The following is an 18,070-nucleotide window of genomic DNA, read 5'->3' as shown; positions in this document are numbered from 1 at the left end:
ACATTTTTAACTTGATTCCTCAAGTTTTTAGGACACACGGGGTGCTGCCTAATTCCCCCGTACTGAGATGGGCAGATCTCTCTTGTAGACGAGAGGTAGTAATAGAAATATTCTGCAGATGGGTAGAACTAATTCTCCCAACTTGAGAGCTTACAGAGTCCTCTAGAACAGATGCACGTATTAGGAAACATGAAGTGTGTAATCACCGTGACGGAAGTATAAGCAGTGGGTCAGAGAGAGGAGGGAACTGATTAAAGTTACACTCCTTGCTTTGGGAACAAATAAGGAAGTGTTAGCTCTAGGGAAGGTCGAGTTTAATGCCAGATAAATGTCGTTGAGCTTGATTAGGGGGGAGGGAGCTAGACGGTCTTTCCCTAATAGGGCAGGCACCTGGATTTGGATGGCATGTTAGGTCCGTGGGGAGTTACTGCATGGATTGTTCAGAAGTGGACACTGGAAGTTTCATTTGTTGCAGTAAAGCCCTTATTTTGTAATCCATCATCTTGCTGTGACCAGGGGTACTTTCAAGTACTAAACCAATCCCTTGTGAGAGAAAGATGGCAGACCTGTGTAACAGGAAACACAAGCTCACTAGAGCCGTGTTTAAGTCCTGCCTGTGTGGCTTCCTGGCCGGCTGGCCATCAGCACAAAATTTACCTCTTCTCTGACATCAGGAGAAATTTAAGACTAACCTACCTAGAGTCCTCTACATTTGCCTGTGTTCATATGTATTTTTATTTTTCCAGGTCCTGCTTTACGTCCACCACTAGGCTTAAGAGAATACGCACCAGGCATTCCACCTGGAAAACGGGACCTGTCTCTTGATCCTCGAGAATTTTTACCGGGACATGCACCTTTTAGACCTTTAGGCTCTTTTGGCCCAAGAGAGTACTTTATTCCCGGTACCCGACTACCACCCCCTGCCCATGGTCCCCAGGATTATCCACCTCCACCTGCTGCAAGAGACTTACTGCCTTCTGGCTCCAGAGACGAGCCTCCACCTGCCTCCCAGGGCAGTAGCCAGGACTGTTCACAGGCTTTAAAACAGAGCCCGTGACTCTGACCTCTAACGTGTAGTCTGAGAAAGTGGACTGTGCACTATTCGTTACAGTAAAGGATTTCATTGGCTTCAAAATCAAAAGTTTATTTTAAAAGGTTTGTTTTTAGAACTAAGCTGCCCTGGCAGTGTGCATTTTTGAGCCAAACAATTGAAAAATATCATTTCCCCCCTGAATAAAAACCACCTCATAAGCTAGAGCCTCCTTACAACTTTGAAATGTGCAATAAAGAATACCTGTGTTTTAGTTAATGTAGCGTATGTAATTGCTAAATGATTTAGAATGTCATGAAAAATATGAACATTTCCTGTGGAAATGCTAGAACATGTATTTCCATTTACTATCCTATTTTTAGTGTACACCAGTTGAACACAGAGCAATGGTGTTTATTAGCTTGGTTTTTTAAAATACTGGTCGCAAAGACTGTTATGCTAAAAATATTTACTAAAAGATCACTAAATTTTCTCTCCCTTCTTGCTGAAGTTCTTTGTAGTAATAGTTCATAAAAATTTGGTTATTAGTATCTCCCGAGTGTCTGTTGCTTCATTGGACTGTTTTCTCATGAGACTGGTGCCCCTCCGAAACCACGTCAAGTCAGGCTCCCTGCTGCTCAACGCTTAGGAGGGTCAGCCTAAAGTCACCTGGGAACACCACAGCCGTGTTCTTGTCCAGCCCAGGTGCGTTCCGGTGACTTCAGCTGCTAAGAATGGTTTCCTGGCTATGAGCTTCTATTAGTAGCAGGAGCTGTTTGACTGGGTTTTCTGTTGCTCTTACCGCTTTTACCATTCTTGAAGGAAAGGTGCATAACAGAAAACTGAGAATGTTATGTTGTGACCATAAGCAGGAATTCCTTTTTCCAAAAGTAGTCTATTATTTCTCCCATACCTTGCCTCTGTTTTTTAAGGTAAAACCAGGCAAAAAAAGATCAGAAGAGTGTAATACTGTAAGAAAGAACAATTTAGGATTCTCTAAGGCTCGTCTGTGCTACTCCAAAATTAGTATCTGAATGCTGGCATTTCTATTTAAAAATCAGTAAATCTGAGCCTGATATTACATCATATTTAAAGTATCCCTTATGCCCATTATGACCTGTCTTTTAAAACAACGTTTAAGATTTAATCAGATTTCTGAAAGGCTGGTAGTATTCACCACTTAGAGCATACTGTCCCCTTCTCCAAAGTTCTGTGTCATGATACTGCTGAAACCTAGACCATGACTTGTCACCATTACAACATCTAATGTTCTAATACCCTATAAAATAAAAAGCAGCAAAAGCTTCACTGAAACAAAGGTCTTTTTTTACACTAAACTACTAAAAGATACCACTTTGGAAAGATAAGGAGCATTGAAAGAAGACAACTCTTCAAAACTCATAAGAAAAACATAGTTCTCTGGAAGAGAATTCATAGGTCTTACCATTTAATATCAAGAACAGAGGAAACTGAAGGGAACACTGCATAGTTAATAGAGGTTATTTTCAACCATGTAAAATAAGGTTAAATCCACAAATATAATTTTTCAGTAGGTGAGTCTCAGGACAAAATAATGAAGTTAGTATAATCGCTAATTTTATATAGTAATGAATAGATAGACCTGATAACAAAAATAACCAAGTAGGAAAGTTAAATTAGCTCTATTTTAAAACCAAAGCTAATCTTCTGTGCCTCTGAATTGTGTGTGTGTGTGTGTGTGTGTGTGTGTCCTGTTTCTCCTTGTTCCTGAAAGTCCATAAGCTGTAGAACAATTCCAGTGTTGCTCACCTGAGCTGGGGCGGCCGCCTCTCCGTGCCTCCTTCGGCCCCGGGGCGCCCTCCCGTCACAGCTCTTTCACAGGGCCTCCAGCTAACCGGGGGTCTGGGCTTGGTTGCTAAAACCATCTTTTATGAAGCAGCAGTGTTTCAGCATGAGAGCATTTCTACTACAGTTCTTGTCCAATAGCTGCTTTTTTCCGTTGGAAAACAAAAAAATAATTTGTGGGAAGCACAGTATCCAGTATTGTGTCTACTGCTTCAAGATAACCACTTGTCATCCCATTCAGGGCTGAATTAAAGCTACGCTAATCCCATTCGAGCTTCACTACTGCTGAAAGGCCTGTAGTCCATACATGTCGACGACAGCAGATGCGGCTTCGTACAAATTATCACTGACATACATGTCTTACGGTCTATGAGAAAAGAGAAAGACCAACAACAGATCAGTTTTGCTACATTTTAATAGTAGGTACTTTAAGGGATTATTTTTTTTAGGTCTCGTCAGCAACATCCGACAGAAGGTACTGAGTACTCCACAGGGTACAGAGCGCTGCCAAGCACCTTAGAACATGTACAGGACTTGAAGAAAATGTGGTTCTTGCCCCTTGAGAAGCTGACAGTCGGGGGCTGACAACTCAGTCTAAGGGTTGAGTGAACAAACAAGGTAATTTATTAAGGCAAATTCTTCATCCCCTTGAGCTATTGTGGACTGAATCATTTTTGGAATTAATCTAATTAAGACAGACAAGACTCAATTTTGGTTGTGAATTCTTTCAGGCTCCAAGTTTTTAACATCCATCTCTAACAGAACAGACAGACAACCGGAAGTAAAGACCAGCTTTCTTGAAGTATAAGGACCAGAACACTTCACTGTGGCTACTTTAAAAAGCACACATCCAGCAGTAGGACTCGGGTTAATACACTAGTTTAGGAACAGGCCCAGTACTGGCGCTGCATTGCCCTCCTACCAGCAGTGGTCGTTAACACGGGGAATGTTGAACGTGTGGGTCTGCATCCAACCCCCCCATCCTAATGTTCTGCGGATCACATATCCATCCACCTCATGTGTCCTCTGAAAGTTTTATTTATGCCCCATTAAGTCAAAAGTAATGTAAATAGTCAAATTATAATAAGCTAATGACCTGCATATTCCCATATGGATGAAAGTCAATATATCTACAGAGGAAATAAATGGCAATCCTATCTACCTATATAGAAACAACTAGAGGAGCTCCAGCTTTTGCATACTCACCACCTAAGAGGTATGCAGGCTTTAAGGTTTCACAATCAGTTGTCAGGAAAACAGCAGTTACCCCTGCACTATCTCGTTAGCATCTGACTCAGCTTAGATGACGTGACTTAGAGGGCGTTACAAAGCCATCTAGAAATCTGTAATTACTCTGACATGTTCCATCGTTACCCCTAGAATCACTACCAGAACAAATAACGTGATGGGAAGAACAGCTAATCAACAGGACTACAAATGTGCTCTTTCAGAAAAACAATCTGGTCATCTGGAAAAATCACAGCTACGACCTGGGAACACTCCCATCTGGGATACTGATCTGGCCAAGGCACACGATTTCTAAACAGGAAAACCATGAGAGCAGGGTGAATTTAGGCCACCTCTGAGGAACTGCGTACGTCTCCGGGCTGACCTGCCCTGGGAGCCTACGCGATCCAATTCCTTCTCTCAACACAGTCTCATACGATCCTCCCCCCATCAGCTCAAAGTTTGGCATTCACTCAAAAAACCAAAAAAGCATACTGGAGCAGAAGTGAACGGACGTGTAAACTCTAGCACATTCTTATTGCTGTATTAATTTTGAAGACGAGCACGTCCTACCCACAGCAGTGTTGTTCCAGGAAGCAGGGCAGGAACAGTGGTAAGTTAGGAAAAGAGACTATGAATTGCACAAACACTATAAAAGTTAAAACACGTTTCAAAACTACAAGCCCGCATCCAAAGGAGTCGTCTGTGTCAGTGGCGTGCCGGGCTGTGAGCGGGGCGGGCTCGCTCCGGCCTGCCGGCGCCCGTGCGGCCTGCCCCCCGCCTGCTGGAGGCGAGTGCGCTCCGCGGAGCTGGGATGGTCGCTACTGAGTGGGAGGATTCACAGACGTTCCAGGTGACTCATGTCGGGGTCATTCCTTGTGCAAAGTCTGATGTAGATGAAGATAAAGTGGTTTCTTGGTCAATAACTGCAATTTCTTTCTTTTAAAGTCAGTGGGTTTCTTGTATCTGTAACCACAGCAGAAAAGTCATGGTTTACCAGAGCGGACAAAGGACCTATTCTACAGTCACACGCTAAGAACGAGTCACCACTCAACTGGCACGAAGCCCGCGTGCGCGTCACTTACAGTTCTATTACAATCGGCCCGGCTTTAATTTCATCCATCTCCATGAAAGCAAAGCACTTGGTGCTGGTGAACCTTTTTTTAGGCTTGTAGTGTTTGAATTCAAAGAAGATAGCTGCACCTACGGAATTAAAACAAACCACATCAGCCACAGACGGTGTATTTTCAGCGTGCCCATCATTTTCTGCCATCACCAGAAGCATCCGAGCGAGTAGCATAATTTTACCAAGTAACCTCTGTCAGACAGTCTCTCTGACCACACGACTGTGGTTTCACCTAAAACTCCTCTTCAACTGAACGCAGTGACATTTCTCCACAGCCTCCAATCCTACAAAGCACAGCAACGCGTCCTGAAGCTGGGCGGGCTCAAGAACGCATATAAGTTCACGCACACGTGGGATCCCTTCAACACCACACGAGGAACACAGAGGGTGCTTGTGAAGCACGAACGCTGCCCGCAGACGCTCAGTAAGTAGCAGAGGTATAAGAATTCGTCAAAATATCCAAGCTTAAAGCACTCTTCTCCCTCTGAAACAAAAGCTCCAAAGTTCAATGTTTGTGGGTGTTTTGGAGTTCAAAGAACATACATCATGTGCTGGTTCGGTTTTTTTTAAACTGTTACCTGTTTCCTAAAGCCTTTTATAGTGATCAGAGCACTGTTTTGGTTTTCTTGGAATTACGCGTTTGTGCGCAGACAGCATTCTGGAAGACAAAGGCCTAAAGAGCAAGCCTACTCCTATCCCACTCCTCCCTCAATGAGCAAGCTGCAATGAAAAATTCAGATGTTTTTATCTCCCCAAAGCCCAACAGATAAGCTCTCCCAACAGAAAGAAGCTTAAAACAGAGTAAGTTGCCTCATCAATGTAGCCAAGAACAATTAATTTCTTTTTTAAAAGATTTTATTTGGGACGCCTGGGTGGCTCAGCGGTTGAGCGTCTGACTTCCCGGGATCGAGTCCCGCATCGGGCTGCCTGCAGGGAGCCTGCTTCTCTTTCTGCCTATGTTGCCTGCTGCTGCGCACACTTGCAGCCACTGCGCCAAGAGAAGCCCCGAGAGACAAGTCTTTCAGTGGCAGGGCCCCGGCGCCAGATCTGAGAAGTAAAATGTCGAATATTTTAGAGAATGTGGCAACTGTTCAAAAAGCACTTCTGTGTCCCGTGAAGGCTTCTTGCAAAAGCATGACAAGTCAACAACTGCACCTGAATCCCAGGTGATGGAGGGATTCTGCGGTCCTGTCCTAGAACGCCGGCACCGCGCCGGGCACACGGCAGGGAGAAGCGTTAGTCCCAGGAACCGGCTAACCTGGAAACATAACTTCACCTTTTCATAAATGTGCTTTTGTCCTTTCCCATCCTTCTGCCAACCAAGTACAAATTATGGTATCTTCCTGCCCAATAAAATCAGCTGGGAAAACCGGTTCTTTCAATTCTTGGAGATTTAACCACCAGAGCACCTTAGGGAGCCTCTGCCTCCCTTCACTCTTCAGTAAGAGGCGAGCTTCGTTCTGTTTTGTTCAAGATGATGAAATGTTATAATCAAAGAACATTTATTACATAACTATTATTTATTACACAACCAGGTCATACAGTTCCTAATTCCCACATTTAAAAAAATTGGTATTTCATTCAAGTCAATAAACACTACGTGACAGTTGCTTCTGCCCACCATACGAGGTTACTGGGCGCGCACACACATGTGCACACACACACACACGAGGAGAACCCAGGCCACAAGAAGCCAATGTTTACCATCACAAACCAACCTTTGGTTAATTTTTCAACATGCTTCTGGAGCTCAATGTCCACATTAAAATGAACGTACGTATCTTCTTTTCTTGAAGCCACAGGAGTATCTTGCACAGGAGTTAAATCTATGCCATTCAGATCTACAGAGGAAAGGAAGAGTTTCAAATATATAAACTCCGACACTGCAAACGAACCACAGAGGAGAGTCTCAGCAGACACTCCTTTTGCTGTGAGCACCTACCCAGGGAGCTTCTGGTTTCCAGAGGTTTGTGGCACAGAAATAGTGGATGGGGCGTAGGGGAGAGGCCTCAGGGCCAGGGAAGGCAGCACGGCCATGTATGGGGGCAAAAGAAAGCTTGAAGGACAACAAAAAGCGTGATCCTTATAGTTAAGAGGGGAAAAGAACTGTTGTCTTCCTTATGCCACTATACTGTTGTCTGCAATAAAAATTTGGAACATGAATACTATTCCACAGCGGGGCTCCTACCCATTTCCAACCTTGATCAAGTGCATGGCATGGAAAGGCCTTTCATTGATCATTATCAGAATCGTCCTGCTGTACTTCAGTCAGAACTAAAGCAAAGGACATGAAAGCTGCCAATGAAACCTTTCTCTTTCATTGTAATTTTTTAGACAGAATACCTACATTCTATCTGCTAGAAAATAACCGGATTTATAATCGCCAGATGGTACACTATGTAGGGTGTATGGTTTTACTTTCCTGGAGCCAGGAATCTTCCAGTTTAATCAAATTCAACATGGACTTATTTAGTGATCGAGTGTTTATATATTACTCAACAGACTTCTATCTTAGAGAACTTAAAACAATTTGGTACATTCCATTATTTCAGTCCCTAAAAATACTTACGCAAAAACAGATTTCAGTTCAGTGTGGGTGCAAAGGTAACATAATATCTATCACATCCATCGTTTGTTACATTCTGTTTTACTGTGTCCCGTCCCAGGTGAGTCCCAAGTGAGGCCTTTACAGACTGCCTATCCGATAACTGCTGTGGGCCGTGGGGTCTCTATGTTAGAATTCTCTGCATCTGGATTCATTTCTCTTTTATTCGGTACTACTGAACCCCGGGGCCTGAATTTGTTTCTATGATTGATAAAAGTTCCATTTCAGTCCTTATCTGTTTCTTTGGTTTGTCTCAAAGTGCAGATAAACTGTAGATGAAGACTGATGGTGCAGTAATTTCTGAGTAATAGTGTGACAACCTCACTGTCAATCACTTAATAAGTATTTTTAAAAGACCGCCGGGCGCTTTGCTAGTAAGGTGCCGTATAAATGCCTGACACCAACCAAAGAATCCTATCAGTGCAGATTCTGTTTTAAACCAAAGACTCAAAAAGTTGTTTTCAAGGAATAAATGGCATGCCACACTGGACAGTAGAAAACAAATCCTGAGGACAACGTTGCTTACTTCATAGGGAATACATTGCTTCTGTAATCTCCCCAGCATTAGGCTCAGGGTATGAGGTTTATGGACGTGGCTGTCCTCCTCCCCCATCTCCACCGGAGGCCCGGCTCTCATGCACCCCTGCAGGGGCCCCGTGTCCAGGGCGCCGCAGCGGGAATCAGAGGGCCCCGAAGGGGACGTCTGCGGGAAGAGGAGAGCGTGGGGCTTTGCAGAGAAAAGCACACACCCTGAGAAGGTGGCAGGAAGGAAGTATCTGGCGTTAAAGACAGTGTGTATGTATAGTCAGCACCCTGGATGGGATTTTAAGAATATTGAAACGTACCAAAAAATCCTCAAAAGCAAATGTGCATGTATGTTATAAATAATGAAGTATTTTTAGAAAATCATTCAGAAATATTCAGTGAAGGAACGGTGACGGCCGCCCAGTGATTTTACCTCACTGTAGGATGAATGCAAATAAACTGTCACAGAGGCAAGAACCCACCCCATACCCGCCAACGTCCCAGGTGAGAAACAACGTCACACAATTTGCCAGAAGGGAAAACGCAGACGAGTTATTTACCCTTTACACTAACTGTAATATAGGGATCGATGCACTGCCCCGCATCCTTCAGACCGATTTTCTCAATTCTGATAGTGAGCGACGTCATCCCTGGTTCTGCCGGCAGCCTGGGTAGTAAAGTGCCTGGCGAGAGAAGAGCGAGAACGGTGAGCTCCGCCCGCGCCCGCACAGCAAGTACTGGGACAACGCAGAGAAGATACGGCCTTGCTCGTAACGGACTCAGCAACGAGCCAGGCATGGTTCTAGTTCCCCGAACTCCCAAACCTTCAATGTGATTCTTTTGGACAAATACTTCCAAATCTGTTATAGATTCGACTGACTCCGGGCAGCCCCAATTCCTGCATACTTTACGTACTCCTGTACCTATACTTCACGCTTACTCCTATGGCAGAAGGTGTATTTCGTATCTCTATAGAAAGTGGAAGAATAAAGGCAAGGAGCTTTTTATTTTTATTTTTTGGAACATTTTATTTTACTTTAAAGATTTTATTTATTCATGAGAGACACAGAGAGAGAGAGAGAGAGAGGCAGAGACACAGGCAGAGGGAGGAGCAGGCTCCATGCAGGGAGCCCGACGTGGGACTCGATCCCAGGTCTCCAGGATCACGCCCTGGAATGAAAGCGGACACTCAGCTCCTGGGTCACCCACGTGCCCTGACAAAGAGCTTTTTTAGACTTTTGTTCTATTATCCTGAAGTTTGAGAAACTTAATACCAGATTCAGTCAACAAATCTTTTAGTTATTAATGGAATAACTTAATTTGATGTTTACATATTTAATTAAATAATTGTAACTTCCCACCCTTTCTGCATCCTATTGTCTGATCTTTCTCTGGAAAATTAATCCTGCTGAGAATGGCATACACAACAACAGCAACTGTGTATCTGAAACCTCTCGTACATATCTATTAAATTTTTTAAGACGGAAAAATCACCCAGAACCACACGAGAGCATTCCCTACCATTGTGAGCTGCTCCAAGTTTTTAGAATTGTCTGAACAACGCTGCTGTAAATATTCCTGTATACACATTCTAGTGCGTTCTGGACGTCTAACACCAAAGTTTAGTTTTACATGTTAAGCTCCTCTCTATTAGTGGCATCTTCTGATTATGATGAAGTCTCAATGTTAGTAAGTTCAATATTTCTTAATCCCTGAATTCCATACAGTCACCGCTTTCTGTGTCCTATTCCAAGACCATGAGGTGTTTTCTTATCTTGTAAGAACCATTTTTCCATTTGCATTTAATTCCACAATCCACTTTGAATTCACTTATCCTTGGTGTATAGTAGGAGCCAATTTCATTCTATCCAACATGGGATACACAATTGTCCCAGCACTACTTACTTATTTCTTTAAAAAGATTTATCATTTTAGAGAAAGAGTTCGCACACAAGTGGGAGGGGTAGAGGGGAAGGAGAGAGAATCCCAAGCCAAAGCGCCATTGGGTGGGAAGTTTGCTTCTCCCTCTGCCCTTCCCCCTGGCTCCTGATCACCCTCTTTTCCTCCCTCTCTCTCTCAAATAAATAAAATCTTTAAAAAAAAAAAAAAAACAAACCATCACTTCTCCTATTGATCTGCAGTGCACTCTGATCATAAATCAAGTGTGGGCTATTCTGGGCTTTCCGTTCTGTCTCACGGGACTGTTTCCTATCCTTGTATCAGTACCATGGTGTCCTAATCACTGTAATTTTGTCAAATCTTGACATTTGGTAAAACAAATTCTCTCCTCTTGAGATTACTTTCTGAAAGTGAACTACTTTTGGCCCATTGCATTTCCATGTAAAGTATAAAAACAGCTGTCAAGTTCTTCTAAAAAAGTCTACTGGAATAGCAGTGAAGTTCAGATCAACTTTAGAAACAGTCACATCTTTTACAAATTGCTTCTTCCAATCCAGTAACTGAAATACACCTTTTCATGTATTAAAGACTTCTTAATTTCTTGATAGTTTTATTATTTTCTTCACAAAGGTCTTAAACTTCTTTTGTTATTATTACTAGGTATTTGATATTCTATGATACTATAATAAATGTTATAATATTTATTTTCTAAGCAATTACTGCTTGTTTATAGATTAAAAAAATCTATACTTAAGAATTGGTTCTTTCAAAGAGACATGCATGCTCATGCTAAACTCTCTTATTAATCCTAATTACTACTCCTCTGTTTCTTTTACAGGTACTATATACTCATTACATCTACAGATAAAAGAATTTTCTTCTGATTTTTATCTTTTATTTTTCTTGTCCTAGTGTACTTGCTAGGACTTCCAGACAACGTTAATAAAGACAGGTAACAGTACGCACTCTTACTTTTGCCTTGTTCTTGATCTGAAAAGAAAAGCTCCAATTTTCACAAGTATGATTTTGGCTCAGGTCATGATCTCAGGGTTGTGGGATCAAGCCTCGCCTTGGGCTCCTCACTCAGCAGGGAGTCTGCTTGAGATTCTCTCTCTCCCTCCCCACTGCCCCATCCCCACCATGCAAGCACTTGCTCTCCCCAACCCCAAAAAGGGACTGTTTATCTAACTGTCAAAGTCAATGGTAGATTCTCCTTTTATGAAAGATTGTTTTTCCCGAGTAAATATTAAAACTGTTTCCACATTAAAGAGATAAATTTCATTATTTTTAGTTTCAAAAATAAAGATATATACACATATTTAAGCCTATATAGAGATAAATCATCACACTTGTATAATAATTTTGAAACAGCTGAGCCTATATTTGAGCTTGAACATGTCACTCAATTAGAAAATGTTTTTTAGGGATCCCTGGGTGGCGCAGCGGTTTAGTGCCTGCCTTTGGCCCAGGGCGCGATCCTGGAGACCCGGGATCGAATCCCACGTCAGGCTCCTGGTGCATGGGGCCTGCTTCTCCCTCTGCATATGTCTCTGCCTCTCTCTCTCTCTCTCTCTCTCTCTCTGTGTGTGACTATCATAAATAAATAAATTAAATAAATCTTAAAAAAAAAAAAAAGAAAATGTTTTTTAAAATCTTTTTTTTTTTTTCTTTTAATATTTTATTTATTCATGAGAGCCATTCAGAGAGGCAGAGATATAGGCAGAGGGAGAAGCAGGCTCTCCCTGGGAGAGCTCGATTCAGGACTCGATCCCAGGACCCCAGGGATGATGCCCTGAGCCAAAGGCAGATGCTCAACCACTGAGCCACCCAGGTGCCCCTGTTTTTTAAAATCTTAAAAAATTGTGTCTTGGGCTATTTTAAAATTCATATTGTTTTGGCTTATGATTTTAGTAGCTGTACTATTCAACACTGTCAGTAAATTTTCTGGACGTAAATAACAAGTTGTAAAATTTATATCCTTTATTTAAAATGAAATCTACCAGGCCTATCTTTATTTTTTATTTTTAAAATTCTAATTTTTTGAAAGAGACAGAGAGAGAGAGAGAAAAGAATGAGAGGGAGAGGGGAAGCAGACTCCCTGCTGAGCAGGGCTCGATCCCAGGACCCCAAGATCATGATCTGAGCCCAAGTCAGACACTTAACTGACTGAGCCACTGATGTATACCTCAAGCCTACCATTAGACAAATTAAATCTCATTTTGGCTAAAGACAGTTATTTAACAGAAATTTATTATGTTTGCCTTAGGAGTTTTTTTAAATTTTTAAAAAGAGAAAGTAGCATCAAGAAAGCTAAGATTTTTTTTTTAATCTTTCTTTTTCTCAAGAAAGGTTGGCTAAAAGTCATTTTTAATTTTGAATGGGAAAAAACTACTGAGTCATATCCTATCACATACAACACAGTCTTCATCAGCCTTACAGTGGTAGTGTTTACATAACTATGTATTTGTCAAAACTTACACAACCACATATTAAAAAGTGTTAATTTTATACATGTAAATGATACTTCAGTAAATCTGCCTTTAAATTTAAAAAGTCACAATAAACTTACAACTCAATAAATTATAGAAGAACAAAGGTGGTGACAAATAAAAAGTCACAATTCTCAGAAACTTTTGCCACCAAAATGCAGACACTGCCTAGGCATCATGGAAATCCTGTTGAATTCCCTCAGGGTAATAAGGAAAAGCTTTTTTTTTTTCCTGCTTTACAATTAACTGTTAAATGTCATCTTCCTACTTCAATAATGATTTCATTAAGTATAACTTTACAAACTACTTTTTAAAAAAGATGTTATTTATTTATTTGAGGGAGAGTGAGGGAGAGCATGAATGAGGGAGCAGAGGGAGAGGGAGCAGCAGACTCCCTGCTGAGCAGGTAACCCGATGTGGGGCTCGATCCCAGGACCTGAGATCATGACCTGAGCTGAAGGCAGATACTTAACCGACTGAGCCACCCAGGCACCCCTACAAATTACTTTTTAATAACATTCATGTAACTATTAAATACAGTTAAACTACATGTGTTCTTTCTTACTTTTAGGAAAAAGAAATTCAGTGAAGAGAAGGGTTCAGTAATCTTTCTGGATCTCTGAAATAAAATATCACACTGCTTTATAGAATACAAAAATCTATGTAATTCGGACTTAATCCTATGTGGCAAATGGATTTAATTTATGGTACAAGTTTCTTTTCAACTCAGCAACCTGAAACCCACAAAGAGCTTAATCTGTGTCATGGTTTTACATCATCTACTTTAAGGATCTTATTTGCTCTAGAAATATAGCAAGTGAGCAAACCACCAAATCAGACTGAAATTTATAGCACTGGAAGCTACATCAATTACAATATGTGTTTTGAAAAGGGAATTATTCAGTCAATAAAACAGCTAAGTAATTTCTCTTGGCAGCTCAGCAAACTTGAAATTTCCCATGTATAAGACAAAAATAAGAAAAATACACCACTCTTCATAGTGAAGCAGATTGGAAATAATGCCCTTGTACCAAGGAAACATTCACACTAGCTATTCCCTCCCTCTAGTGCCTATAACTTGCCCAGGAACCACCGCCCCCCGCGCCAGCACAGGTCCTGCTACCTTCCGCTGAAGAGGGGGAACAGTCAGAACAACAGGTGTCATGCCACATTCATCATGGGATGCAGCTTTAGCCACAGTGCCACGTTTCGTCTTCACAGTAACCTTACGAGTTAGGCACTGTTATTCTCCCATTTTATAAAGAAAGAAATTGAGCTTCAGACTGGCTTAGGAAACAAGAGCAAAGTCCTTCAACTAGTAACTGTCAGAGCCGAGACTCCAGCCCAAGTATCTATGCTGTTTCTGCTCCATGATGCCTCCTCCCCAAGAAGTATTAAGAACCCTGGAATATTATTCTATTTTTATTAGCAAGTTACCTGAATGACACACAGATTATATTTAGTGCTACTGTAACGCTTCCAGGGTCTATTTCAAAATGCATGATAATCTTATAGAATATTGCTATCATTCCTAAGTGAATTAGTTTGCCAGACATGCAAACTATGCATGTATAAGAATAGGACAGAGGGAGCCAGTGATTTGGAGAGGCAAGAAACTCATCCAGGGTGCCTGCCCAGGTCATATACAGAAATGGAAGATCCTCATCGAGACCTTCTGCTAATAAAAAAGGCTTGCCAAACATTATTTCCTTTCCTAAAACAAGATGGGGAAAAAAAACCATTTGCTTCGTACCCACTCCCCTTGGATCTAGTTTTAATGACTACATTTGATTAACCAAAGAAGTGCTTACAATAATGTACAGAAAAGAGCTGTTGTGGCAGGCCTGAGACTGTTACTCTCAGAAGGCCTGCTGGCAAGGCCACCCCTGGGCTGGAGTTTGGGAACTTGGATTTCAGGCACATTCCCACCATCCCCCACCCCAATAAGAATGGTCTCTATCTGTAAACTGTGCAAACAATATGGTTTACACTGAATATCTGCTTTCCTTCTGGAAGTCTGGAATTCCGGCCAGTGCTAATAAGCACAGGGTGCCTATGTGATCAGCCCCTACAAACAACTCTGGGCACTAAGTCTCTTAAGAGCTTCCCTCAGATACAGCACTTTACATGTAGTACAACCTACGTGATTCTACTAGGAGAGGACGCTCAGAAGCTTGCACCTCATGGGGTTACTGGGTGGTGGCCATTAAGGAGGGCATCTAATGTTATGAGCACTGGGTGTCACATGCAACTGATGAATCACTCAATTCTACATCTGAAACTAATAATTCATTCTATGTTAACTACCATGGATTTAAATAAAATCTTAAAAAAAAAAAAAAAAAGCTTGTGTCTTGTTTCTTCCAGACTTCATTCACTTGCACACCTTTTCCCTTTGCTGACTTTGTTCTTTGTCTTTACTCACGGCAAGAAATCACAGCTGTGAATACAACTATATGCTGAATCCATGAGTCCTCCTAGCAAATCACTGAACTTCAGGGTGGCCCTGTGCATCCCAAAACAGTAAGATACTTTCAGACTCTTCTTATAAAATAGCTCCAGCCAATAACATGGCTATGAAAATTTGCTTAAGATTAGCAGGAGCTTTAGGGAGGTTTTACTTCCCAGTAGAAGTACCAAAATAAATTCTAAACACCCTAAACTTAGATTAAGTTTTGCCTATTTTTATTTTATTAAAATATTTCATTTATTTATTTGACAGAGAGAGAGAGTGAGAGCGCGTACAAGCAGAGGGAGTGGCAGGCAAAGGGAGTGGGAGAAGCAGATTCCCAATGTGGGACTCTATCCCAGAACCCTGAGATCATGACCTCAGCCAAAAGCAGATGCTTAACCAATTGAGCCATCGAGGCACACCAAGTTATACCTATTTTTAATAAGTGATACTCACCAGGAACTCTAGCAGGAAAGGAATCAGGAGACCCTGCTCCAGCACCACCCTCTTCTTCATCTTCTTCAAATTCCAAATGCTCTTCTTCACCGGGTGCTAAAATTCTTCTACATGCAAAATGGCAGAAAAAAACAGTGAGCTACAAAACTACCCTATGAGAGGCATCAGAGTCAAAAGACATGAATACAAAAAATGTAGACATAAAAATGTTGATATATTAAAAATACTAATACTGATATAAAAAATGCAGAAATATCTGAAAACCAGGTACAAAATAATAAATAGGAAGACAAATATTGGTGCATATTTATTTTACCTTAAAGGGACAGGTTGAACATCAAATGGGAACTCTTTATTATATGTAAGAATATTCTTTAGGACTAGAATAAAAATGGAGAGAAAGATACATAAATTCTTCCATGAATCAAAATTAAAAATTTTATTAGAAATACTGATTTTTCATCAATTTTACTATGCATATTAATACTTTAAAAAAATTCCCAATCTTATCATCAGTCAGAGCCACAATACATTGGTCCATTGAAGGTCTTAGCAAAAGAAAATACCCGTAAGTATACTCTAGGTACCATGACTTCGTCAGATCTCCAAGGAGATTAAGTTCCAGAGTCTCAGAGCCCTTATGGAAAATAAACTCCAAAACAGATGTACAAGTCCTAGGTGAGACACAGGGCAGCAAAGAAAGAAAAGATCTCCTCCCTGGAGTACTTCAATTAAAAGACTGGTATCAAAGATAACCAATTAGAGGTACATGAACTTATTTTGGACTATGTCCTGATTAGATTTCCCTCCAACTCCATAAAACTGACAAAATTGGTTAAAATTGGTTATAATTTCTATATGCCATTTATGATAGTTTATTATATACATACATAGACAAATTCACAAAGAGGGATTTACCCTTGAGAAGTCTTCAGATAACATGGCACCCACCACCGTCTGTATCACGGTATGGTCCATGATTACATTTTGGCATATAAACTTAGAGAGATGTCCTGTAACTGTGCCTACATTTAGAGAGCTACTATAAATATGGATACTTCACAGGGTTACTAAACATATATAATTCAGTGCCTCTTATCTGGCATTATGGGTTTTCAGTAACTACCTGCAGTTACATGAAGGTAAAGTAATGGCATTAACTGAGCAATCCAAAAAGTTCCTATGATTTTGTACTCAACTTCCTCAGCCTAATTTTGGAGTGCTGTCATTTACAGAGAAAATAGGTGTATATGTTGTCATCCCCAAGTAGGAAATCCCAGAGCACAGGTTGAAATTTTATGACTTATTCCTACAGGAGTCAGGTGTGTTTTTCAGACTTCTCATACATGCACTCTTACTGAGTCCTTCAGGGAGTAAGGTCTGAGACTTGCGTCTCGCTTCTTATTCATTCTTAGTCTCTCTCTCCCTCCAGCTCTTACCCTCATCTTTCCTTTCTCTTTCTCTCAACAAATGTGCACTGAGTGCTCACAATGTTCCAGTCATCAAGACAGAGGGTTCTTGCTCTCATGTATGGATCTTAGATTCGAGTCAGGAAAAGTGGACAGTAAATAAACCCAAGAGATTAACCAGGAAGCGTTAGACTGTGGTTAGTGTGACAAAGGACAGGATCAGGATGAGTGGGTTTAAGTGGAGTAGAGGGACAACTTCAGCTAAGGTGGACAGGGTAGGCCTTTCAAAACTAACTTGGTAGAAGACAAGTGAGCCATAACCTGGAATGAGAGGAATCATCCATAAGTAGCACTGGAACAATGGCTTTCCAAGTATTAAAAAACAGGGTAGAGGGGTGCCTGGCTGGCTCAGTCAGTGGAGCACGGGACTCTTGATCTTTGGGTTATGAGCTTGAGGCACACTGAGTGGACAGATTACTTGAAAATAAAATCTTTATAGCAATAAGAAAGGCTCTGAGAAAAAAAAAAAAAAGAAGAAGAAAGGCTCTGAGGCAAGTACTAGTTTGGCTTGTTCAAGGAATAAAACAGACTATATAACTGAAGTTTGATAAGCAAAGGGGGAGTGGCACAAGATATGAAATCAGATCTTAGCCTTATAATTACGTCTATTGTCACGTCATTCATCACCTACTCTGAATCTCAGTTTCCCCAATTCTAAAATGCGAATACCACTTCCTTCCTGTGGAAAGAATTAAATTTATATGAAATTGCATGGGAAATTTAAAGTTCCATAGAAGTATAAGCTCATATTAATATATGGTAATTTATTCTCTTGAGAGTTTTCCCTATTTGACTAACTAGAACCCTAGTATTTCAAGTCTAAGAAGGAAATCTTAGAAAAAAAAAAGAAATTATAAAAAATAGGGATCCCTGGGTGGGCTCAGCAGTTTGGCGCCTGCAAGGCCCAGGGCGTGATCCTGGAGTCCCAGGATCGAATCCCGCGTCAGGCTCCGGGCATGGAGCCTGCT

General features: G+C 41.2%; 2 protein-coding genes across 10 annotated transcripts in view; one reads left to right on the top strand and one right to left on the bottom strand.

Moving 5' to 3' along the window:
• Nucleotides 1-1,581, top strand: part of MIA3 (MIA SH3 domain ER export factor 3) — a 58,097-nt gene extending 56,516 nt beyond the window's left edge. For all 9 annotated transcript variants that reach the window (XM_072814965.1, XM_072814957.1, XM_072814961.1 and 6 more), the window contains one exon: nucleotides 747-1,581. In XM_072814965.1, the coding sequence (XP_072671066.1) occupies nucleotides 747-1,057 (311 nt within the window). In that variant the 3' untranslated portion in view covers nucleotides 1,058-1,581. The remainder of the gene's footprint in view (nucleotides 1-746) is intronic.
• A 1,670-nt stretch (nucleotides 1,582-3,251) lies between these two features.
• Nucleotides 3,252-18,070, bottom strand: part of AIDA (axin interactor, dorsalization associated) — a 32,974-nt gene continuing 18,155 nt past the window's right edge. Inside the window, exons 5-10 of the mRNA XM_072814971.1 lie at nucleotides 15,950-16,013; nucleotides 15,634-15,740; nucleotides 8,898-9,020; nucleotides 6,926-7,048; nucleotides 5,167-5,284; nucleotides 3,252-5,047 (exon numbers count right to left, since the gene is read on the bottom strand). Of these exons, the coding sequence (XP_072671072.1) occupies nucleotides 4,951-5,047; nucleotides 5,167-5,284; nucleotides 6,926-7,048; nucleotides 8,898-9,020; nucleotides 15,634-15,740; nucleotides 15,950-16,013 (632 nt within the window). The 3' untranslated portion in view covers nucleotides 3,252-4,950. The remainder of the gene's footprint in view (nucleotides 5,048-5,166; nucleotides 5,285-6,925; nucleotides 7,049-8,897; nucleotides 9,021-15,633; nucleotides 15,741-15,949; nucleotides 16,014-18,070) is intronic.

This window comes from Canis lupus, chromosome 38, assembly GCF_048164855.1.
Source record: "Canis lupus baileyi chromosome 38, mCanLup2.hap1, whole genome shotgun sequence".
In the NCBI taxonomy this organism is placed as follows: Eukaryota; Metazoa; Chordata; class Mammalia; order Carnivora; family Canidae; genus Canis; species Canis lupus.
Note: the sequence above shows the minus strand (reverse complement) of the source record. Positions and strands in the feature narration are given on the sequence as shown.